Source organism: Takifugu flavidus, chromosome 6 (assembly GCF_003711565.1).
Source record: "Takifugu flavidus isolate HTHZ2018 chromosome 6, ASM371156v2, whole genome shotgun sequence".
NCBI classification, from domain to species: Eukaryota; Metazoa; Chordata; class Actinopteri; order Tetraodontiformes; family Tetraodontidae; genus Takifugu; species Takifugu flavidus.
In genome coordinates, this window is record NC_079525.1 from 10,161,278 (window position 1) to 10,187,134 (window position 25,857).

The 25,857-nt window shown below is 44.3% G+C and overlaps 1 protein-coding gene across 6 annotated transcripts in view; it reads left to right on the forward strand.

The window, feature by feature from the left end:
* Positions 1-25,857, forward strand: part of pax5 (paired box 5) — a 41,992-nt gene that overhangs the window by 6,295 nt on the left and 9,840 nt on the right. For 4 of the 6 annotated variants that reach the window (XM_057036233.1, XM_057036238.1, XM_057036235.1 and 1 more), the window contains exons 2-8: positions 5,159-5,324; positions 7,412-7,609; positions 8,291-8,355; positions 10,436-10,561; positions 14,918-15,102; positions 21,601-21,733; positions 24,360-24,461. In XM_057036233.1, the coding sequence (XP_056892213.1) occupies positions 5,159-5,324; positions 7,412-7,609; positions 8,291-8,355; positions 10,436-10,561; positions 14,918-15,102; positions 21,601-21,733; positions 24,360-24,461 (975 nt within the window). The remainder of the gene's footprint in view (positions 1-5,158; positions 5,325-7,411; positions 7,610-8,290; positions 8,356-10,435; positions 10,562-14,917; positions 15,103-21,600; positions 21,734-24,359; positions 24,462-25,857) is intronic. The other 2 variants (XM_057036236.1, XM_057036237.1) reach the window with 1 other exon arrangement.

Consider the following 25,857-nt stretch of genomic DNA (forward strand, 5'->3'; position numbering starts at 1 on the left):
CATCCGCTCAGTCACGAAACGTGTGGATTTATAGCTTTTTCTGTTTATTTTGATACATCTTTGTTGCTAAGGTGTTACAAAAATCCCCCAGAAAATATATAAAAGTTTTGAATTAATATGTCAAATATATTTGGTCACATGAAGCATTTAAGGAAATCAATATGATTGGGCTGAAATGAGAAATTTCTTCCGCCCTTATTTTTCTTCAGTAAAGGTGCTTATTTTGGGGGAGCAGAGATAATTCTAAGGAACCAAATCATTTATTTTTAATTTTTATTTTTATTCTGCTTTGTCTAAACTTGACTAAAAACTAAAGAGACGGGGCCCCTCTGCCTTCTTTGAGAGAGGGTGCAGGGGTCCTGAGAGATGGAAAGAGGGAGGGAGAGAGAGTGTTTTAACAAAGCATGACCAAGTTCTGAACTTGATCCACTGCAATATCTATGTTTGTGGGCCAGCAGGCGAGATGGAAACAAACTGCGCTCACACAAACGCGCACATTTGATGATATGCGTTAAACTAGTCTAAGATCTGCCGGACCGAAGTTGTCTTTACATTGGTCCGGACTCAGTGAGCAGCAGGCACCCGTGTCTGCCCAAGGACACTTGGGCAGGTGAACACAACGGGCGATGGATTTTCTCCCCACTTTTGCTTTTAATTAATCTAATTTAAGTGTGGTGTGCGTGTGTATGTGTGTCTGTGTGTGTGTGTGTGTGTGTGTGTGTGTGTGTGTGTGTGTATGTGTGTGTGTGTGTGTGTGTATGTTACTCTTACTTTTTATAATTCTGTTCTATATTTTTTAAGTCTATACGCGCTCTCCTGCAGTAGAGAGCGCTCCTGCTCAAACACACACGCACAAACACGCACGCACACGAAGGCCTAAAAGAGACACTAGAACGAATTGCGTTTGCTCGTCCCACTAAAGTCGATAATCCACGGTGTGGACGGTAGCGCTGGAGCTAAAGTTGGATATGTCAAAGTCTGGAAACGCTTTAAAACGATTACACCTAAAAAATGTCAAGGGCAAAGCCCAGGCGGTCGGCAGGAATCGACTGTGACGCGTGGAAATGTTGCGAGGTCGTTGTATGGCGCTGAGCTGCGCGCCTCATTGGTTGTGCCTCACTGTGTCGCTCCACTTTATATGCGACGCCTAAAGTAGCGGAAAAATAATCGCTAAATTTACACACATTTAGGGACATATCTATAAACATGGCGTCATGGACATTTCCTGATTTTAATGCCTTTTCGTTGCTTTTAAAATAGTTTTTATTGTCAGGTTTTCACCGTTAGTGCGTGTCGGTCTGTCTTTTATGCACTCAAAACAATAAAACACTACGATTAAAAAAGAGCCACACCGAGTATTTGTCGGCACTGAGCAACAACTGGTCCAACAAAGTGGCAATGGTGTTTAAAAAAAATCTATAGCGGGTAATTGTGATGATAATGAGCTGAATTTCATAATCACGTATTGTGATGGTAATATTGGTATGCAGAATATCAAGCAGGCCTGGCTGCGCTCTACCTTTAGTGATGGACACATAAGTTATTAAAGACAGGGAAAGTTACAACAATGAGGGAAAATAACAGGTGAAACCTCGAAAAATCCAGTTTCAATAAAAAAGGAGACCTGCAGTGAACGATCAAAGCGGACATTTTGTTATATTTTCATGCTGACAGATAGACAAGTCTTTTGAAAGTCAAATTAGGCTTATAGGCCTGCGTTTCCTTGTGGGAATCTCAGGAAAATTGACGAAATTCGACATAAGATATTTACAAATCTAACCGTTTATTAACAAGATCCCCCGGGTCACATTTTTTTGCCGTCAGAACATTAATTATTCCACCTTTCATGAGGAAAATAACAATACAGGCCCCCAGAAACGCCTGGCTGGCACATCTCACAGATCTATCCGCTGTTTGTTCAAGGAAATTTGCTTCATCTGTATTCTCCTAGGGCGTCTTTCCAAACAGGTTTTCAGCCACAAGTAATTTCTACTTCCATTTCTTTCACAACAGAGAGAGAAAAATGGCCGATGCTCATTTGCTTTATTTCAAAATCAACCTTTTATAAGGCAGGTGATGACAGAGGAAGATCTCGAGAAGAGACAGACAGACAGACGGACGGACGGATGGATGGCCGGACGGACAGAGATTGTAGTGCAGGAAGAAAAAGCCACTGATGGACCTTATTTTCTGGATGGGGGAGCTTGAATGCATTTAGTTTTATCTCAGTATTTTCTTCCTCCTGGAAAAAGCAAGGCACAGATTCAAGGATGTGCTGGTCCCTTAAGTCAGCTCCTATAAAGGCTAAAGATATAAAATACAAGCATGGAGGAATCATGACCTTTGCTCCCCTGGCTGTCTCTGTCCCGCTCAGCCGACTCGTCTCTGCCAACTTTAAATAAAAATCATCTTTAAGAGGCACAATTTGGCAAAACTCTTGGCATCAAATTTGCAACAAAAAGCTTTGAGCTGGATGTCAGTGTTGATTGATTTCTTGGAGCAAGTGCTTCATTTGTTTGGCCAGAGTGATTAATTACCTGACCTATTATTAAACCCACATGACTGTGAGAGGGTCCATCTAGAATTATTCCCTCTCCACCTAAAAAAAAATCATCTTTCAAGGGGATTCATAGAAGTGGGTGGACTCATATGTTCGCCTGACTTCAGTGGTGAAAACTCCAGTGACTGCAGGTGTATCAAAACATGTCGGATAGTCTTTAAGATGCAAGTCACTTACCTGGGAATTTCTGCTACAGTGGCACACAAACAAACACCCTTATAGAAGTTATTGCATTTGTCCCTATCAGCATTTATATACACAGAAAATGAATTCTAAACACATAATCCCCATAAAACTAGCCCAAGAATGGCGAGAGGCTCGACGCCTAATGCCAACAGTAAATACACAGATAAGTGAATAAATAGTTATCTGGAGGTTTTTGTAGGTCAAAAGTCCTTCCTCTCCATCTCTTCACAAAGCAAGGCGTATTTCATGGCCTGGCCCAGATAGGACGGGTGAAAGGAACCATTTCATTTACTCTTATCAGAAGGAGAAGGGGAGAGACGTTGGAGAGGAGGGGAGAGAGCGGTCCGCGCAGATACGTGCAACGACCCTGCCACAAAAAAAGGAAACGCTTTCATTTAGTCAAAGATTTCAGGACAATAATAAAGAGAAGAAGGTGGGAATAATGCTTGCACATAACTCTACAATGTAGAAGCAGAGAGAGTGTGTGTGAAGGAGCTCGGGTCGTCCATACAGGTCAACAGAATTGCCTCCATTCTGAAGAAGGTGAGGGGTCGCAACTTCATTGTTGAGGCCAGAGGCAGGCAAGGTAAATGTAAAGACTGGGATGTAAAGTTAAGATAAGCAATTGGAGGCCTGGCACAGACATGGCCTCCACATGCAGCGAGACTTGCAGATGCATTAAAACTGGATAATACATCAACAACACATGTGTGACAGAAAACGGACTGTTGTTGCATTGCTGCTAATCTGATTAGCTGATTCCAGATGTGTAGCTTAAAACAACCATCAGTGTGAGACACTGAAAATGATCCTATTTATAATTAATAGCTGTGCACAAAGATGAAGGGGAGGGACAGAAGCTTAGTGATGGAGGACGTTTAAAATTTGGAGGATTTAAACTCGATTATTCTCAAGATTTAACGGATGGTACTGAGCTTCTCTTCATGATAAAGAGTCTCCAGCAGCATCTCCTATTTTGTGCACCACGTGTGCCCCTTTAATTGAACAGGTCTGACCATAAACACTTGTAGTTCAGCTGAAGAGATCAAAATTGTTGTTGAAAGTTTGACACTGGCCGTTCCATTTCTGGCCATTTATACTGCTGGGCCGATTGGAGACCCTGCTTTCGTGGCCGTTGCATAAATATGACTCTGTCCATATATTGCTTTCTTTTGTAAGGCAGCGATTGCTTTTCAAATTGTGCTGCCTGCAGCAGGCGTCTGCATAATGAGGCTGCTTCTATCTCCGACTGAAGCAGCAGAAGGAAGACACTGACCGTCCACATCAACCTTTATTTATCTATTTATTTGGTTGAGATTTTCTCTCTTTTCTTCTCTAGATCTCAGACTTTCTGTGCTCAGCCTTTGTGGATGGACCCATTTATATTTTAGCTGCGAGGCGGTTGTGTTTTTATTCTATGCTGGTGGAGGAGAGAAAGGGACAGGGGGACAGGTTTGTGTTTCAGGGGTATCCCTGCTGGGGTAATGTGTTTAAAATCTATTACCCCCATAGCTAGGATTAGTGCGTGTGCAAAAGAGAGTGTGTGTCTGTTTCCCCTAAAGACGTAATCACTATGGTAATACAAACGCCAGTGGATTATGTGTTTTGAGGAAATCTGGGTGATTTATGCTCTGCCTTTGGTGAGATTTATACATATACAGTAAACACACGCACTGGCGGAGACGGCGCAGCGCTTAATGTTCTCATTTGTCAGTATTAGTTAACGGTGACAGATAACTGGTTCATCTTTAATGAAAATGTGAGTCTGTTTCTCTGCACCTCCTCTCATTCAGACGGGTCTTCTTGTTAGCAGGCAGTCACCGTGTTGGGGAACCATGGATTAAATGGGTTTAACACAGGTGGAGCTCACATGATATGTGCTCATACTCAAAACAAGCAATGGGAAAAGTAAAAGTTCGGCTCTGAAGCTTAATCAGTGACGTCGGGATTTCAGTGGGATTACTGGCAGGAAAAACTTTGGCGGGGGGGCTTGTGCAGCATCATATAGAGCACCTATGACAGAGTTATACAGCAGTTATGATAGAGCATTTATGACAGAGATATAGAGCATATGTGACAGTGTAGTAGAGTATTTATGACAGTGTTCCTGTCCTATTTGGTGACTCACAAGTAGAGTTTTATAGTTGCATTTATAAGAGTATATTGGGAAAGTTGTGTGACATGACCATGGAAATGATGATGAAAAGCCTTTTATCACCATTTGTGTGTATGTGTGTGTGTGTTGCACATGCAGCCACTATCTCCTTCAGTTGCTCCTATGAATAAGTTTACATTCTTTCTTTTCTCCGGCTTAAACTAATTAAATTTCTCAATGGTCTGAGCTCGGCAGCCACATTCCTCCCTCTTTCATCCATCCTTGATCTTGCTCTGATCCCTTCCTCTGTCTTGCAGGGCATGGCGGGGTGAACCAACTCGGGGGTGTGTTCGTTAACGGCAGGCCCCTCCCTGACGTGGTCAGGCAGCGGATAGTGGAACTGGCCCACCAAGGTGTCCGGCCCTGTGACATTTCACGCCAGCTGCGAGTGAGCCATGGATGCGTCAGCAAAATTCTGGGCAGGTAAACACCAAACCCAATATCCTGACAGAGCAGGAGACCGAGTCTGTTTCATTCCAGAGATTTAGTCAGCAGTGTTTCATATTTTACGCCAGGTAGCTCCAACGTTGTGCAAAAGGTTTCGGTAACACTTTGACATAGAGCTCCATGATGATGCAAAACCATGGAGAGTTCAACACCTTCCCAACGGTGGTTTTGGAATACTTGTGACAGGTTTTTACAGGTTATTGTGAGCCAGGACAACCATGGCCGGGCTCCAACAGCAGTAGCTTAATGATGGAGTCAACTAATGACAGTCATTCTGGGATGAATAAGAAGATCAAAGCTGTTTCTCCAGAAGTGACAATGATGTTTTCACTTTTTTGTTTTAGCTAAAATACTCTAAGTAAAAATGTTTTTTCTGTTGAGACATGAATGACATTTTGAAGGACACCAACTATTTTAGTTTCCATTCTGTTTCTTGCTTCTGTAGCATAATTCTGAACAATTTTCTGCTGGCTTTGCATTTCTCTCTCTGTTCCATACCTTCTTTCACCTGTGAGTATTCTCATCCTCATCCAAGTTTCTCATATTTCTGTCTGTTCTCACCCCATTTCTGTCTCTTTCCATTTCGCTCTGCCTTTTCAAAGCTAAATTCAGGAGTAAATCCCTGCTCATTCTGTCCCTCGGAAAAGAAAAGAGGACAAAGGGGAAAGATTCATCACTTTTTGGAATTAGCATCAAAATGAAAGTGGCACCATATTTCTACCCCCCACAAAAAAGGCAGAGTGAGACGAAGAGGAAAGGAAAAGGGAGAAAGAAAAGAACAAGGAGCACAATCAAAGGGGAAGAGGAGGGTTAAAGCAGAACGATGTAAAAAAAGGAAAAAAGAATGAAGAAGGGAGACGATTTGGGGGGACAGAGGGGAGGATTAGCTGCAGCGACCCTCAGCTATATCAAAAAAATGTGTTGCACATTGTTCTTCCTTGCTTCTCCTTTTCTCTTACTCTTTCTGTCGTTTTCGCTACCTCTCTCTTTCCCCCTGTCCTGGCTGTTCTACTCACTGAAGCGTTACCGTGAGGAGGGGGGGGGGGGGGTGAGGAGAGGGCGATGAGGGATGGAAGGAAGGAGGGAGAGTTGTTTTATCCTCTCCTCTCCGTCTCTCCTGTGCCTGCAGAACAAAAACACTAAATCTATTGCTCTTGTGCACGTGTGTGCCTGGCAAAAAATATCAATGACCACGCTTGCGGATTCACCCCTGAGTCCGCAGCAAATCATTAAAATAGTTTTCTGATTGGAAGTAGTTATTTCTTCTCATTTTAGCTGCATTTATACTCACAGCTGTATTTCAACACACAAAGACAAGGAAATGCACATTTACAGAACACACACATCTTCACAGAAGGGATTACTCTACCGTACAGCAATGGGGGGAGGGGGGGCAAGAGGAGCGGGAGGGAGAGAAGGCAGGAGGGAGGGAGAAGCAGGTTTAAGACTGACTGACAGCTTGCATCCACATGGAGCATCCCCCCTTTCTGCAAGCTGCATTGCACATTTGCTGTCTTCCCCCCTGCCCCCTGCCCCCCTTCTGCATGCAAATACATTCATGAAATAGCCATGGTGGACAGGAAAACACTTGAGTCGCCTGTGTGTGTGTGTGTGTGCGTGTGTGTGTGTGACAGATAGGACACCCACCAGCACAGCTGTGAAGAACGTTTGATGTTCTAAAGTGACTCAGTGCTGATGGAGGTTTAACTTATAGTAATAATGATAATATTCTAGTTTTTTTCTCTATACCACTTGGTTCTTGTGGCTGTTGCTGCAATAATAGGTTTTTGATGGTTTCCTAAGATTCAGTTGTGTTTTTGCAGCTCCAAGAAGACAGGAAAATGTTTAAAACTTGCTGCTGCAGCGGCGTCCTCCTGGGATTAAAGTTTCCCCATGCATTGATAAGAAAATGGGCTCATGCTGACCCCCCACGTTTACTGGAACCTGACCAAGTTATGAATTGGAACAAGAACTTAAGCCAGAAAAATGTCTGGAATTATCAAAAGTGATATTTCCCCCCATTTTAATAATTTCATACAGTTTCCCTGCGCTCTGTCTCTCAGGTACTATGAGACCGGCAGTATCCGTCCTGGGGTGATCGGCGGATCCAAACCAAAGGTTGCTACTCCCAAAGTGGTCGACAAGATCGCCGATTACAAACGCCAAAACCCCACCATGTTTGCCTGGGAGATCCGGGACAGGCTCCTGGCAGAGAGGGTGTGCGACAACGACAGCGTCCCCAGTGTCAGCTCCATCAACAGGTGTTACAGTCTGACAACAGCGTGCATGTGTTTGAGCAGCAAATAACAGGCAACAGGTACTGAGGGAAGGCAGCAGGCGGTGCGTCATCATACCGCAAGATACACTTGGTGTGTGAGTGGAGAGGAGAAGAAGCAGAGAGGCCTCAGTCTCCATATGTATGAAGTAGCCGCAGCTCAGTGGTTCAACACGATGGTACAATGACAACCTGTTCCCCTGAGCGCACAGGCAGAGAGAGGGAGGGATGCTGAAAGAAGAGAGAGGAGGAGAGGGGCAAAGAGGCAAACAAAAGGGAGGGAAGGTGTGTGAGGGTAAGAACAGAGAGCGACACAAAAAGAAAGGAAAGAAAGGCTGAGGAAGGAGAGGAAATGAGAGGGCAGGAGAGGAGAGGAAAAGGAAAAGAAAGAGGAAGAAAAGGGCTTGCATGAGCAGCCAAGCAGGAAGTGTGAGGCCCCTCTGCCATGTCAGCCAGCTTCAGCCACTTCACACACACACAGACGCGCACGCCCACACACACGCACGCACACACACACACACACACACACACGCATGCACACACACAAAATTTTTCTCCCAGGATGGTCCTGTTCCCTCTGTCACTCATCCCTCTGTTGTCACTCTCGCACACACAAACGATCACTTCACACTCGCTAATATCTCCTCTCCTCCTCCTCCTGCTTCAGGATCATCCGGACAAAAGTCCAGCAGCAGCCGGGCCAGACGGGCTCAGTGTCGGCTCACAACCTGGGTAGGTCGCAGCTCTAAGGTCCTTTTTCCAACTGTCAAAGCACGTTTTACAGCAGAGCCATTTCCAGGGGGGAAGTTGTTGGTGGAACAAGCAGACATAATGAAATTCCGTTAACGCAAACAGAGAAGAGCTGGTGTGAAATGTTAAGTGCCACAAATGTGCTTTGCTTGAATGCTTTTATGAAGATGTACAGAATTAAATGGGATGAAAGTGGTTTCCTATTTTATCCACTCAGAAGAGTTTTCATGGGCAGAACAGATCTTAAATCAGGTTTGGAATTTTAAAGAAAACTGCACATTATTGCTTAAATGTAGATTTTTAGGAAAAACACATCATGTGAGGGAGGATATACTATATTCAGCAGGGAAATGCTTCCAGACTTTTGCTTTTAGCTGGATAAAATGAACAACAGAGAACTGAAGAGTCATTAAATTACTTTTCACATATGATTAAAGAGAGTTTAAGGGCCAAATTTAATGCCCAGTCAGGGCTGATGTGCGTGGAAAAATCTGTTTAGGAGGACAAACATTAGAAGTTTGTGCCATTTGGGATGAGGAGGCCGAACAGCAGACATACATTCAAGAAGCTGCAACCAAAGCAGGAAGTTATCCATATTTGGATCAATCATGTTTCATTGTGTAACGTCATGCACTATTTTGCCTCTTCTGGCACATTGTATTTCATTTTGCCTGCATTTCCAAAGATCTTTGAATGTTTGAAGCTAACCATCCAAATCATAAAACGATGCCCTGTAATCATAGAGGTCAATAGTTCTGACTCAGAATCAGCTCTTCCCAGATTTGTGTGATCAGAATCAATTACAAACTACTCCAGGCTCTGCTCCTCATTCAGGCATCCTGTTGTAGTTTTTAATCAGGCCACACAGGCAATATCACTGTTACAGCTATGATGGAGCATTAGTTCCTTATTTTGGATGAATATCTCGGAGTACAAATAAATTTGAGAGTCTCTCTTTCTCTGCTCGTCATTCAGCCCTGAGGTGGATTGTGTTCCAGGCTCTCTCTTATCTTCATGATCACGCGCTGTCTATTAATCTAAATTAATTTCACACACGCTGCTCCTGCAGCCGACACAGTTAGCAGACATGCACGGTTGTGTGCCTGCGCGCGCACACAGCACGCTGACAGATTACACAGATAAATGGGTCCCACTCCCAGGTGGAAAATTGAACATTTGGATTTGCTGAATAAAAGCGCCACGTTGTGATTAAAAAAAAGAGAGAGAAAAGAAAGAGAAAGGAAAATCAGATAATTGAAGTGCTAAATCAAGTGATGGGAAAAGGAGGGATATGCATTCATTATAGCCTCCTGGCGTTAGAGAGGCTGGAAGGGACTTTGATTGTCTAGTTTATTGTCTCTTTTCTTCGGTCTTATTTCCCTTTTTGGTCTCGTCTTGTGTTTCGGGGATCTGCTGGGAGAGAGGATTATGATGTCTGTCTGCTCACTTTTGAGTCCCTCCTGGGATACCGTACTGTCAGTCAGCCCCATGTCCGCTTACAGGGGCACCGATAAGGAACCAGAGAATCAGGGACTGCGTTGTCTGCTGTGTGTGTGTGTGTGTGTGTGTGTGTGTGTGTGTGTGTGTGTGTGTTTGTGTGTCAGAAGGTTGCAAATGTATGTGTGTATTGGGGGGTGGGGTGGGGGGTTGTCACTGAAGCAGTGACAAGTATGTCACTGTGTTGCCCAGCAAAGAACTTGTCTCCTCTGGGGGCAGATTAGAGAGAGAGAGAGAGAGAGAGAGAGAGAGAGAGAGAGGAGAGAGAGAGAGAGAGAGAGAGAGAGAGAGAGAGAGAGAGAGAGAGAGAAGAGAGAGAGAGAGAGAGAGGGGAACAGAAAAACAGACAAGACTGCTGTCTTTTGTGGATTTACATACTGTCATTCTAAGAAATGTTAAGAAATGTGCATTTTAATAGTTCTCTTTCTCTCTGTGTGTATAAATATATATATATATACTGTATACACACACACACACACACACACACACACATTTACATACACAGTATAATTATTTTCAAACTATTCACAAGAAATAAATGTGTTATTATGGTGTTTGTATGCAGCAACGTCTGTAGCTGCCACACAAGTGTCAGCGGTGACCAGCGATTCAGCCGGATCATCGTACTCCATCAGCGGCATTCTGGGTATCAGCTCTGCTGCCGATGTAGGCAAACGGAAGAGGGACGAAGGTGAGAGATGGTCTGTGTGTGTGTATGTATGTGTGCGTGTGTGTGCGTGTGTGTGCGTGTGTGTGTGTGTTGGCGTGTGCGCTCTGTATTCAAGCATTTCAGAATATTCAAGGCGCACCTGGGATTTACCCTGGAAACTGCTGGAATATTTGGAAAACTCATCAGCAGTTAGAAAACATGGCGATAAAGAGCGAGAGACAGAGCCCCCAGTGGTGTTCTGTCTACCCCCCCTCGGTCCGACATCTGCTCCTGTCTCATTTACTGCAGGAGACTGTCTGTGATGGCTTTTTAATGCCAATGACACACACACATTCTCTCTCTCTCTCTCTGTCACACCCACCCACCCACGCACACACACACACACACAGGTGCACATGTAAGCCCACCCTGCCAAACAAGCATGTACACACGGTACATCTCTGTGCTCACACAGAAGTGCGCCGCTTTATTAACATGCACACAACATTGATCCAGCATGACAGTGTGTGTGATCAATAGTGCATGAATAAACTCTCGTCTCAGGTAGATTTCCAGAGAAGCAGCATTACTAAAGAAATATGAGTTTAGCGATGAAGACATCTGAGTTAGGATTCACCCCACACACCCACACACACCCACTACATATCGTTTAATGAGTCTAAATTCATCTAAATTATCTACTACTAAACCTGATAAAATCATGGAGGACAAATACGTTTCTTAGAATGTACAAAAACAATAGAGCACACATATCCAAGAGCGATGTTCTGCTAATTACACAAATATATGATGCTATTAAATCCTCCAACACCTGGGAGCAACAGTGATCTCATAGTCACCTCAGTAGCGCCTACACCACACCACAGGATTCATGTTTGGTGCTCGGCTCTCCTTCCAACTCCTCAATACCTCCTCACACCTTACTTCCTGGAAGCGTCCAACAATTGTGCCATTGCCTCTTATCAGCGGTGCTTCGGTGGCAGAGGTCTGCGCGGTGGGCTCCGTGGTCTAATTAACAGCATTGCTAATCACAGCTTCCATTAGAGCAGCCCCTGCTGGATAATGACACACACCCAGCAAGGGGCGACGGGGGAAACAGCATGCACTGACACGGACAGACAAACACAGATACACAACAGTGCCAGATTCTCACACTCTTGCCCATATGTTAACCATTTGAATACAGGAGGGATAAGACAAATGGACACAGGAGAATAAGAGACACGCTGCTTTGTTTTCACCTCTGCTGCCTCTGTGCAGGTTAATATGTCATACATGCAATAATGACATCGGACTGTGTTCCAGGAATTAAAAACTCATCTTAAAGCACAATGAAAGTGTCTCAAACGGACTCATTTTTGTGCTTTCTGGGGGTAAAAATAGAGAGGGATTGCATGATTTCCCATTTCCACAGGTTTGCATAAATTCATAATATCAAATTAACAGTATTGTTTATTTGGCTGGAAAACGTCTGTTTCCATATAAAGGACACAAGTTCAAATCGCACTTCTTTGGTGTCCTGGAGGAAGCTTAGGGGTGTTTTTGTTATTCTTTTAGAAAATTGATTAAAATTATCATATCATTACATAATACATTATATATTGACAATATAGACATATTGCAACCATCAAAATAGCAGCTGGGACTGCAGCTTGCAGATACACACTTATGGTCCTGTGTGTGTGTGTGTGTGTGTGTGTGTGTGTGTGTGTGTGTGTGTGTGTGTGTGTGTGTGTGTGTGCAGGGGGTAAAGCCCTGTGCTGACCTCTGCCCCCCCAGCCAAAGCAAAGGGAAGTGGGGAGTCACCAGGGTGAAATGTAGCTGAATGAGAGTGAATGGAAGAACTTGACTTGTGGGGCCAAAAGGGGACTATTGTATCTTAACCTATTCTCTCACACAGGGGCTGTGTGCGTGTGTGTGTGTTTTTGTGTGTGTGTGTGTGTGTGTGTGTGTGCACGCTTCAGAAAATGGCTTAACTTTTCTCTTAAATAAATAAAAAAAATATTTAATGGAAAATAAAATATATTTGTGTTGCAGAAAGAAGAAATAGCAGCATGAACTAATAACAGCATTTGAGGTATTTATTCAGAGGGCCAAAATGACCTCTGACCTCTGTGTGCAGCCACTGTGACGTGCAGGGGCTGACAGATAAAAGATGTTGGGAAAAAGCAAAAGTTGGGGGGGGGGGGGGGGCGCCCTTCACCCTGAGTCTCCCACACCCTAACACTCTGATCCTTGAAGTTTAGATCACACACACACACACACACACACACACACACACACACACACACACACACACACACACACACACACACACAGCAAAACCCATTTTATTGCACAAATATACCTTGGTTAATAAATGCAAACATTAAAAATGGTTTGTGGAGAAAAAAGGCCACATCAAGCCAAGAGAGTGAGATGATGTAATTTTTTTGAGGGGGCCGGGTGGAAGGTGGAAGGAGAGAACAATAAAGTCTCATTGTTTGTTTTGTTCTGCTCTGAAAAAGAGGAAAAACAAGCACTTCCCTTCTGAGACTGACTCAGAGATAGAGGCAGCTGTGTGTGTGCATGTGTGTGTGTACGGGGGGGGGGGGGGGGGAGAGAAAGAGAGAGCACATATCCATCAGTGAATAGGATTTAACTTGTCACACCAATGAGTTTCTTTACCCATCTATGGATACAATGAGACTAGCCGGATATCAAGATACCCACCCAACTGCGTGGCCACCCCCCGACATCGGGGACAGATGCATACATGCACACACCCAGTGGTGCCCATACACACAAATGGTATATTTATAATCATAAAAAAATCTTTTGTGATATTCCTTGATAACAGGCACTGTTGTCCTTTTACTGTGTGGTTACATTGGGTAGGTCTCTCAGTGTGTGTGAGTGTGTGTGTACGTGCATGCGTATGGGTGCGCTTGAGGGTGTGCACGCGTGCACATGCGAGTGCGTGGAGAGAAAGCAATAAGGTGACTGAAATGGTGCCATCAGAGCTACATGATTGATCAATTGAATTCCATCATGAGGACTGACCGGTGGGATTAAATGGGTCGCCGTGGGTTACCAGGCTAAAGCATCATATCGGCTTTGTCTCCCTCCCTGATTGGTCTGTCACCAGAGACCTAGACCATACACTCACAGCTCCTAGCATCTGTGTGTGTGTGTGTGTGTGTGTGTGTGTGAGAGAGAGACACTATAGTGGAGAAGGTGAGATTATGATCAGTGTGTTGTGTGAGAGTAAGTGAAAGAGGTTTTGTGAGTTATGCAGCTCTCTGTGAGGATGAGGTTGTTCTGTTAGCGGCCAGTTGAGGTTTGCTACAAGTCTGAGGGACAATGTGACAAAAACGGTCCTAGTGCCACCGAACTGTAGCAGAATGTCATTAAATCGGATTTGGCTGAATGACACAGCAGGAGATCATGTCCAGATCATGTTAAAATAGTTTTAGCAGCTGAGCTAGCCTGTGTATAGCACAGTGGGCAATACTTTCATTCACAAAGCTCAGCAGATGGTGGCAGTAAGCTATCACACAGAGCCACACTGGCCATCGTGAGCATCCTCACTGTCCCACATTGGTTTTATTGGCCACCCTTGATCTGGATGAACGCAACTATATATGTGAGGTTACAGTATCTGATGCTACAAAGAAGAGAGCGATTGAACAGATAAAGGATAGTGTGTGTATTTGGAGCCAATTCTCATCTGTCTTGTTTCTCCTGTTTCTGCAACAAACACACCAAACAGGAACCAGGCCTAAAATAGATCCTCAGCACCAGTTTGGAGCAGTGAATTGGCTCTATAGCGAGGGATTTTCACTCTCATCCCCTTTTTCTCTTTATCGTTTGCTCTCACTCACTCTTTCTAATCATTTGTGGGCCGCGACTCTTCAGAGTTCTTATAATTGTCTCGTTCAGTCCCTCAGCCTTGCAATAACTGCAGGATACAAGAGCTCACAGTCTAATACTGATACCACAGCAATATACTATATATATATACGTGTGTGTGTGTGTGTGTGTGTGTGTGTGTGTGTGGTGATACCAGTGGACGTGTGTATATTTTATAGGCTACAGTGTATTTTTGACAGAGGGAGAGTGGGGGACAGTGTGTGCTTGGTAATCGACTGCATTTTTATTGCATTTTCTCTCGTCTCCACAATCTTCTCCGTCTTAAATCAGCACATTGAGCTTTAACATTGGTCCACATTCGCCAGAGAATGTCAGAGATTTATTTCATCAACTCAGGACTTCAACCTTGACTTTGGCCCAGCAGATGGAAGAACTCCCTCATCTTCCCCTGTAGACCTCTTCTGTTTCTCCTCTCACCATTATTTCAACCCTTTCTAACCCACTTCCCTGTGTTCTCTGTGACAGGTCTGCAGGAGTCGCCGCTGGCTAATGGGCACGGTCACAGCGGCCGTGACTTCCTCAGGAAGCAGATGAGAGGGGAGCTGTTCTCTCCACAGCAGATCGAGGTATTGGACCGTCTGTTTGACAGACAGCCTCCCTGTCCAATCCAATCCAACTCTGACCTCTATGCGAGCCCTGACTCTGGCAAGGTAAGGGCGTGGCATCATGCAGGTTTTGGGTTGAGGCTGATGGTTTAAGTGGTGATGGCCATAGAGGTCTCGCTAATCTGTTATCATTTGGTACCGTGCACCTTATTGGTCCGATTTTCTGCTTGTGTTGACTCACCACTGTGTTGCCATAACACCATAAAGCATGCTAACAAGCTGTGCATTTATGCAATTTCGCTATGCTCAAGCTTTTGCATTCCAAAAAGCCATTTCACAGGCTTGCATCAATAACACTGAAGATTTATTTTGGAGAGGAAGAAATTTAATATATTAATGATATATAGCTTATTTCATTTTGCATTTGGTTAAAAGAAATTGCCAAAATCCACCATAGTACTTTTAACATTACATAGATCGGTAAACATTAGTATTGCTAGATGTCAGTATTTGACCTTTTGATTACACAGGGTTAAATATTATAATTACTATTATTTTACCAACAGATTCACTTCTGTGTTTTTTCTTGCAAGCCTGAAATGCTGAATCTGTTGTAGCTAAAGCCTTACCCGCCTGCTATGCCTTTGCCATGCCATGCCGTGCCAATGTTGACAGAAATTTGAACGGTGTAACCTCATTTCACGTGTCTTCTTGGTCAGTCTGGAACATCAGCCAGTGTTCCTCAGCCATGCAGACCCAGTCAGGCTTGGCCTATCGATGTTTCTATAATCTAGATACACTGCAGGGGTTAATGAGCATATTGACCTGGCTCTTATTATGACCTCACTTCCTGCTGCTCAGGGATCGCAGCAGAGATGTCAGCATGCTGATGTGTCTGGTGAATGAGCTGCGTATGGTGTTTGCATGTGAGAGAGGATAATACAAGAAAAAAACAACTTGGAAAGACCTCCCTGAGGAGTACATTAAATCTGTGCTGAATAGAGGAGTTGAATGATTGATAATACCATAACCACTTTTTTAACCTGACATTTCATGTATTTATTTAGTCACTGCCAAAGGCATCAGGACCAACACACGCTGAGGGATCTGCAGTATATTTAGTCACATCTAGGCTGCAGCCTTAGACCTTTAGGGCGAGGTTATGCCTTTTAGTCCATTCACTTCCGTCTGACTGACATGGAGAGAAGAGTGGTGTAGGGCGAGAGGTCGACAGGGATTGGCTCTCATTGCTCTATAGACTGACACTAAAGACGATAATACCCATGATTCATAGGTCAGTGTCCTCTCTGAGCCCGGTCAAGCCGCCAGGATCAGGGGTAGGGGCTCCAAACTCCGGGTTGCCCCGGGGTCAAGCACGAGCTGCATTGTGATGACAAAAAGGTGTGCATGCACATACACACCCTGTCTTTCTTTCACACAATCACAAATTCACATTGGTTGACCGGCTCGACTAAGGACCCCCGTAAAATGATTGACAGTTGCGCCCCTGTGAGACAGTCACACTGATGGCCGAGTCTCAGTTATTAGGGTTGAAGTGCATGTTTGTGTGTGTGTGTGCGCACCTATGACTGTCATACATGTGGAATCTTGAATATAGCAATGTGGCGTCCAGCCACCTTTGTGGTTACAAACATTTGGGCCTGACAGGTTTATTAACTGTTCAAACCAGTGGGCATCGATTTAAAATTCACAAGCGGAGAAAACAGGACCCACAATGCAGACGTGGACTCTTGATTAAGGGGGTTTTAATGAAATAGGGTGCAAATAAGGGAGGCAAAAATAAACAACAATATAGGAGAATCACAGGAAGCAGGAGTGCAGGACAGGTCAGGGAGACCAGGTTCAGGATTCTCAACTAACAAAACAGGCAAAAAGTTGTAAGTGATTTAAACAGAGACAAGCATTCCCAAGTATGAACACCAACGATCTGGCATCAGGTGAAGGAAGGGGCCACTCTTTAAGCTGCATGGCCGATCAACTGAGACTGGGATCAGGTGTGTAAGGTGGGCCAGCCCTGCCCGCCTGGGAACATAAGGAACAGAAAACAAACACAAGCAAGGCAAACACACACCAAATAAATCATAAAAAAAACCTGTGTGTGTGTTTGTACGTGTCTGATATAGCACTTTTTGAACAGTTAAGAATCAAAAAAGGAATTAATTGAGTCAAAGAGGGGTCAAAGAGGAGGCAAACGGTTGAGTTTCAGGTACCAACACTTGATTAAAATATAACACTGATATACTGCCATTTAGGAATTTATTTGAAGCTCCTCATTATTTTAGCTTTCGACCTTCTTTTTTATATTCCTTCATCCTCCTGGATTAGATAAAAAAGTTAAATTGCCCACAATGCTTTAGTGTTTGTCTGTGGGCTTTTCCCCTCATCTTTCCTCCCCAACGGGCCGTCCTTTTATCACATCCTTGTCTTCTGCTCTCGTCCTCTTTCCCTGTCATCTATTAAGTCCTGGTATTAATTTACGTGCGTGCACTCATACGCGTGTCTGCATGTGTGCCTGTCAGGGAGAGTTCATTTAAATTTCCCTTCAATCGCTTCCTATTACTCAGGTGATAAATCAGCAGCGTTGATGGAACCCCTTTCCTCCCGTGCTGCCCCAGGTCCAAATGCACCCCCTGACACTGGGTAGACGGGCCAGACAGGACAGATCCAGTGGAGTTTGTCCGACTTTCTGTCTGACAACGGTTCAGTTTGTTCCATCAGAACAAACCAATCCAGAATAAAAAACAGATGACCACGGTTTAGTGTTCATATCTGACTGGTTGGACACACAACAGCAGAAACTACAAACGCTGACTTCACAACATGGGTCAGTTTGTAGCATCCACAGATGCGTGGAGGTATGAATGAAGCCACAGGGTTAGAAATCAAACACCACAATTTAATTCAAACCTTGAATTATTAATTACACTCATTTGCTAGTTTTTTGTACTTGTGGGGGCCACTTCCTAAGATTTGAGGTCCGGCTGCCTCAAAGGAAAATGAATATCCTCCCCGGTGCAGCCACGCTCGGTTTGAGCGCAGATGAATTTCTTCCCCTCAATCCCTGTCTCAGTTTGTGGTCCTCTGAGGGAATTGTATTTGTTTATAGTCAACCCTTTTTCCATCAGGAGCACTCAAGACAATGTGGAGAGAAAGAGAGAGAGAAAGAGGGAGAGAGGAGGAGAGGGATGGAAAAATCAGGAGCTATTTGAGGAATGGAGCAAAAATGAAAAACTATTATGCAAATTTCTCAGGCCAGCAAGGCCAAGATGTGCATGGTGTGTGTGTGTGTGTGTGTGTGTGTGAGAGAGAGAGAGAGAGAGAGAGAGAGAGAGAGAGTGTGAGGGTCGATTATGGCTCATCTGTTATTGATGTGAAATTTGAACCAAACCATTTCTTTCCAAGATATGAGTCAACCTGCTGTTTTTGTAAGAGGGCAGATTAAGAGAAAGAACAATAAATAAATAAAATCAAGATAAATATAATAAAATAGCCATACAAGGAAATGTTAACAGAATATTCAGGTAGGGTTTTTGAGATTTCATTGGGAGTGAGAAGGAAGCAGACAACACCAATCCTGAAGTTGTGTATTCTTATTAAATAAAGCTCAGAATTCAACATTTTGAATTGTATTTTATGCTGTAGAACCGACTTATCAGTTGACTCCCAATATGATTTATTTTGACCCTTTCAGCCAACGTCTCCCCCAGTGGACACACAACTAACACATCCCATGATGACAAATGTTCACCACTTCAAGGATTTAGCACCACTGTGACACCTTATGGAGGGTGTGTGGTTAAAACACCCTCGACATCTCCGACACAACTAAAGTGACGCCACTGAAACCAAGTTTGATTTGTGATGCTTGCAGTTGATTGGCCGGGACAGCGGTTTGCAGGACGGTGTCACACCGTGTTGTTGGATATGCTGATGCAGGTTATACAGACGGAAGATTACTTGTTGCAGGTGGTAGAAGTCGTTGGTGCTAGCAGGAGATGCCATAGTTGTGTAGTTCAGTGTGTAGTTCACAACCCTCCTCGCCTCTCTGTCCATTAACTGCTTCCCATTGTCATCATGTCTTATCTGTATCAATCTCTCTTTTTCATCCCCATCTCCTCAATTCATCTCACTACGTATTTATTTACACACGCACACGTAAATCCAGCCCAGCTCCAACACCCCCATCCCCCAAAGCCCCGGTCCCTCCGTGGCGGGCAGCTGCGTCTCTCTGCCTTGATGAGGGTTGATGGCGCTGTATGAGCGGTAGAATTGACAACATTTACGGGGCTGAATGAGAATGATCCATCTTCCTTAGCAGGGCTGTCACCCCACTGGCCAAACTTCATCATGGCCAATTACCACAGCAGACCCCTTCTTTTCTGGTTGTGCCGGGGACCGGCCCCCATCTACATGGACACATTAGACACTGGGGTAATAGGACAGGGCACAGCCAGGAAAGGAAGTGGAGGAATAGATGATCTGGCAGAAAAAGAGAAAAAACTACAGGTGTGATGTGTGTGTGTGCTGGGGTGGGGGGCATTAAGAGAGAAAAGAAGGTTTAAAACGTGTCTGAAGTGCAAAGAGTAAGAGAGGAAGATGTGTGTGTAGTGTACTGGGTAAGCTCTTATTTGGCAGGTCACAGTCCAGTGGTTGTGTTGTGTGTTGACGAGTACAGGGGTGTTTAAGAGGTCAGTGAGCACAAACACACCTACACCCACACACACACACACACACACACACACACACACACACACACACACACACACAGATGTAGGGCTATTTAAAGGGTCACTGCAAAACTCACACCTCATCACCTAAAAGAAATTCCGATTGCTGTCATTAGTGTATCGGTGCATGCACTCTCTCTCTCTCCCTCTCTCTCTGTCTCTCTCTTTCTCTCTTTCTCTCTCTCTCTCTCACACACACACACACACACACACACACACACACACACATACACACACACACATACAGATGATATAATCTGGACACTGTACTGTATTGTTCTATTTTCTCATGGCTGCTCCAGTTTTCTTTGGGTCCTGTTACAGAAAAGGACACAAGGTTGTTTAGTGACTCCAAACTGCCACTAGATGAGTCTGTGAGTGTTGTGTGTCCCTGATTAGGAATAAACTGTAATTAATGAGGGATGGGTGGGTAAATGGATAGAGTTTTGCTGTATGCTGCGTGCACCACATTTTTGTCGCACAGGCTTAAATTTAGAGTTTCATGTAGAAAAATATATTAACGTAAATAAATTAAAATAAATGACCAGAAACCTGCAGTTTCATGGTCGCCTCCAGACGAAGATCCAAACAGTTTTAAACAGCCTATTTTAAAGCACATAAATGGATATACAGCCTGGAAATAAAAGGTTGATTTGTACATCCATTATACCTATGTAAGCGAAAATCAGTAGGTGATCAATATTTAGTCCAGTTCTTATAAACAGTGTGTGTATTTGTGTGAACATCTGTTTAATATATTTGGAGGTGCAAGAAAATTCAAATATGGATCTTCTAGTGAATTCAACGTCACCCATTTTTAGGAAGCAATTATTTTGTTGAAAAGAAATCTTATCTCCAGCCTTAATTTATTTTATGGATTTGTGTTAAACATGAGTTTTATTGAATAATTTAAAGGACATTAAGACTGTCCTCAAGTTGGACACACACACACGCACACACGCCCATACGCACAAAGGAGAGGCCAGTTCTACACCCATCATGTGCAGCAGTCCTGAAAATAGATGCTTAATCTATATTTAGTGTTTCACGTGTGTCAAAGCTCTAAACTCTAAATGATCACACTCACCCAGTTAAAGTTGGTGGGATGAGGACGGATGGTTCCTGGTTTGGTGTTAGGGTCAAGCAGAGGTGAGTGGACAGTTCCCATTATTTACCTGTCATCGTCTTGTAGGAGCACAAGTGCACCCCCCCTCCCCCCGCTCTTACTGATAGATCAACTTTTTTCTACATGACCTGTTCTTCAGTGCCGACGTGACATACTGCAGTTTCTTTGCTTGTTTCTGAATTGTAAAACAGTCCCAAAGAAAATTATGGATCAAATGTTTCACCCCCCCAAATCTAAACATACAGTAGCAATACAGTAGTTGCACAGATATACCATTAATTACATTGTAAAAGAACTGTAATTTTCTTCTTTTTGCTGGCAGATCTGTGTTTAGATATAAATGTGTGTTAGGATGATCACAGTTATTTTTGTTGTTTGTATCCTGGGCGATAAGAAGTTTTGAGTTAGCAATGGTCATTATGTGTAAGAAAGAAGAAAGATGAAGAGAAAGAGCAGGTTGATCTTGTGGTTTTAAACCATAGGACTTGATTGTACAGTAAATCCCTGTCTTTGTAAACAGATCAATAAACTCTCAGTTGTAGGTTTGCTTCCAATAGTGTGTGTGTGTGTGTGTGTGTGTGTGTGTGTGTGTTTGCATTCCTCTAAAAGCAGTGAGCGAAAGATGTGGGAAATGTGGCAGGCTGGTTGATCGCAGCAGTGTGTAACATCCCAGTGTGTATCAGACAGGTTGTAATTTTTATTCTTCCTTCATTTGCTTTCTTCAAACAGACGTCAGATTATTCAGCCATGGCCTCACTAACCGGTGGACTGGATGAGATGAAGAACAGTTTGGCCAATCCTGGCACAGGGGCCGAGATAGGAGCCAGTGTGACTGGTCCACAGTCATACTCACTTGTTCCAGGTAAGATACCAAATCATGTAGAACCTTTGCTATCCAGTAGGATACATCTAAATATCTGCTGCAAAACATGTGAAACAAATACAGTTTGCAGTTCTAAGAAGTAAAAAAAATAAATCTCAAAGCTAATTGTTGAAAAAAATCATCTGCATGGAACTTTGAACATCACTAGATATTGACTTCTGTGCCTGGAGATGTTTTGCTGGATCTTTCCTGCAACCAACATGGCTACAGTAGTTTGTCTTTTCAAAGAGTTGAGGAGGAGTACAGCTGAGAAGAATATTGCATTCCTTTCTCTTTAAAAATGAACCCAGAATATGAATCTATACACCTTAGAAATCAACTTGTCAGGAGGTGAATCATTAACAAACCCCAGCGAGCCCCTCACATTGGCAGTCATATGGGCTTTGGCTCAGTCTGAAATTACTGGTTGCAGGTCTGACTACACCCTGTCATAAAAATACACTCATTCATATTCCAAACGCAGAGAGCCAAATGAGCCTTCGGTCCAGCTCAGGAATGAAAGAAACTACAAATATTCTTAGTGTTCCCGCTTAAAGAGCTCAGTGCTTTGGTGTCTCAGGAGAGCCAAGAATGAAACGGGAGGTAGATGGATGGAGGGAACATGAGTCTTGTCTCATCCTCACTCCATTTAGGGGTGCCAGGAGAGGCATCGGTTAATTAAGGGGAGACCGGGGAGCACTTGGACGGAGCTTTGATGTTCTCATCTGTAATGAGGGAAAATCATAGAGCTGGGAATTTGGGATATCTGGGAAAGGGCTCCCTCTTTGCCCTTTGAAACCACCCTGGGATATTACCTGCTGAAGTCAGGAGAGGCAGGGAAAAAAGAGTTCAATTTCCATTCCTGCTTATGCATGCAAACACATTTATATTCACACACACTTTCTCACTAACACACGTGAATATTATGCATGCATTTTCCTTGCTCGTCTTTTCCCTCAGAGTAGAGCTCCCTCTAGGGGATCGAACGCCTCCTTGTTTGACGTAATGTTATTGCACCCTTGAAGTCTTGGGACGCCTTCACGTGCTGTAGAGCAATGTTTACACATTCAATCTTCTGTCCCGTGGCCTTTCTGATGCTGCGGAACATTTTTATTGTCCGCTGGAGTGTAAAGGGATGCTACTGTATACCCTCCAGGGTTGACATGTGTTGCTCTGATGGCTGTTTGATGCGGGGGTATCAGTTAGGGAGTAAAAGAGAAAGAGGACACCGTGTTCATCTGTAGCTGCAAGTCATCATGGAGTAGACTTGCACTTGCTGGTTGACCTTTGCAGCAAAGCTGGGGAAGAACAGAAACATCAACACTGCTATCATACATATGCACAAATAGATAGCTCACACACACACACACACACACACCACACACACACACACACACACACATACACACACACACACACACACATGCTCCTCAGAGGATCTGGCCCTGTCTGCCCCCTCTAAGTTGGGCTGTAGAGAGTCCATCTCTCCTTTCTTTTCCACCCTTTCCTCCCACTCCTCCTTGCCCTGTGCACTGACCCTGAGCAGATGAGTAGCCCGCCTGCACTAATGCCTCGCTGTCGCGTCAAAAATGCAGAGAAAAACTTTACTACTCTCAGACAGTCGAGGGGAGGGTGAGAGGGACATGGGGGGTCTGGAGGAGTTACAGTATGTGAGAGATGAATAAAAACGAGAAGATGACAAAATGTGGGAGGTTGAGCCATGAAAGCCAGTTTTGACCACATCCTTCTGGAGTCTGGAGCATCATAAAAATGTAATCATCTGTTCCTTGGCCCATTAGCAACAAGTCCGTCCTTTAATTTTTTGAGATATTTTGCGAACAAACAAAAAACTCCGGCTGTCACAATACCTCCAAAAAAGTGAGAGCATAGCTATTATTTTTGAAAATGCTTTATTATTGGTCGCTGGTCTTGTGGTCTGTTCCCTAACCTATGCCCCCATCACTGGTTCTATTTCCCCTCTCCTCCTCCTCCTTCTCCTCTCAGTTACTTAGTGGTGGTTAAGTGGAGGGGAAGTAAATGGGATTGATGGTGTTAGCATCTGAGCTGTTTATGATGATGATGAATGTGTGTGTGCAGGGCAAAGGAGGAGGGTGTTGAAGTCTGTGTGTGTGTGTGTTTTGTGTGTGTGTGTGATGATGATGAATGGATGGCTCCATCTCACACAATCCTGATGTCTACTGCGCGCAAACATAGAGAAATGATTTGGGCCGACACACTGTCATGTAGTCTAATGCAGTTATACATCCAATTCAGCCAGTGACAGACAGGAAGGGTGGGGAAGGTGGGGGTAAAGAGAAAAGGAAGAGTTGGAATATGAGGAGATGCCAGTGGATGGAAAACAAGGGAGAAGAATGAAAGAAAGAGGGATGATACTGCATGGCTTTTTAAAATGTGTATTTAAGGTGAAGGACTGCAGAACGAGCTGTGCTAGTTTTGCAATGCTGAACAGGTCTATGAGTTTCAGAGCATTCTGTCATTAGCTGGTAAAGACAATGACTGCAACATGCATGAATAGATATGAGGCCAAAACAGAAGCCTTAATTTTGGATTAAATGTGTGAATCTTGCTGAGAAGAAATGTGTGTGCATTTGTGCTGCCACTGCAGGTCGAGATCTGGCCAGCACCACACTGCCGGGGTACCCTCCTCATGTCCCTCCTACTGGACAGGGCAGCTACTCCACACCCTCACTCACTGGCATGGTACCAGGTGAGTACACACAGATGCGCGTGCGGGCACACACATGCACACACACTCCTTTCCTGTGTGTATGCATGCTGAGCTTTACGACTTCCAGCTTCTTGCTCGTTTACACTATAGCTGACAGTGTTCCCAAGGGGTTTTGTGTTTGTGTGTGTGTTTGTGTGTGTGTGTGTGTGTGTTTCGGGCCAGTGCTGTGTGTGATGTGTCTGCGTATCATTAGAAAGCAGCCACAGTAGCACAGCTGTCCCTCCTCAACATTAGTAATTTGTTTTTAATGAGAATCACCAGTGACCCACGACTAATTCATTCATTCCCTTCCACTCCGCCTTTCTTTGCCGCTTTTGTGTTTCAATCCTGGATCGCTGTTCCTCCCTTCTCCCTCTTTCTTCCTGTCTCTCTCTGTCTCTCTTTCCCACCTATCCACACACACATACAGTCTAACCTACACTACACTTAAAAATAATATTAAAAATAAACAAATATTAGCAGTACCTTAAAGCAACAACAGCAATAACAACAATGTTTTCTGGTACGACAAGAATCTGTGTAACCACACAGTTGTATAACACTCTCTCTCCCTCTCGTTGTCTCTCTGGACATGTAAGAACAGCATATCTGAAGATGGGTAACCCTGTCCCCTTGCGCTCAGCCCTCCTGTCCTCAAATTTGACAGCATGTATGTGTGCGTATGCGTGTGTGTGTTTGTGTGTGTGTTTGTTGGTCTACGGTTGTGGGCATACATTGATTTGTGTATTTTGGATTGTGTGTATGTTTTGTGCATGTGCGTGTGTGCAGCCTTGACACTGAACTGCACAACAGCCACCCCTGAGCCTTTTCCTCCCCCCTCCCCTCATCTCCTAAACAACCTGACACCTTGCCGTCACTACAGTGATGACAAGGGGAGGATGTTTGCACCCAGGGATGCCATGGAGACGGCTTCTCGACCCCACCTGACAGAAGCGGCTGAACATGTGCACACAAAGGGCGAGGAAGAAAACTTCAGACACACAAACTGTATCGACGCCTGAACTCTTCTCATTTAGCCCCCCCCCCCCCCCCCCCCTCCCGACAGACTGCTGAGAATGGAGGAGATAATCTCCCAACTCTGATTCTCCAGCTTTGTCATGTTTTATCTCCACACTTCCCAGGCAAATTATCCTCCCTTTTTTGTCCGCTCTGTCTAATATCATACCTTCATTAAGTGAGCAACTCTGTTCTGCTGTTCTTCTTCTTCCATCTCGTTTTTTCGCTGCAGCAGGGGGGCTGACACTCAGAGGGGGTGTAGATGAGCAGTGAGGCAGAACCGACAGAACGAGAGGGAGAGGAGGGATGGGGCAGGCGCGCGCGTTTGTGTGTGTGTGTGGTGGGGGGGTCGGGGTCTGTGACTGTCAGCTGTGGGAGA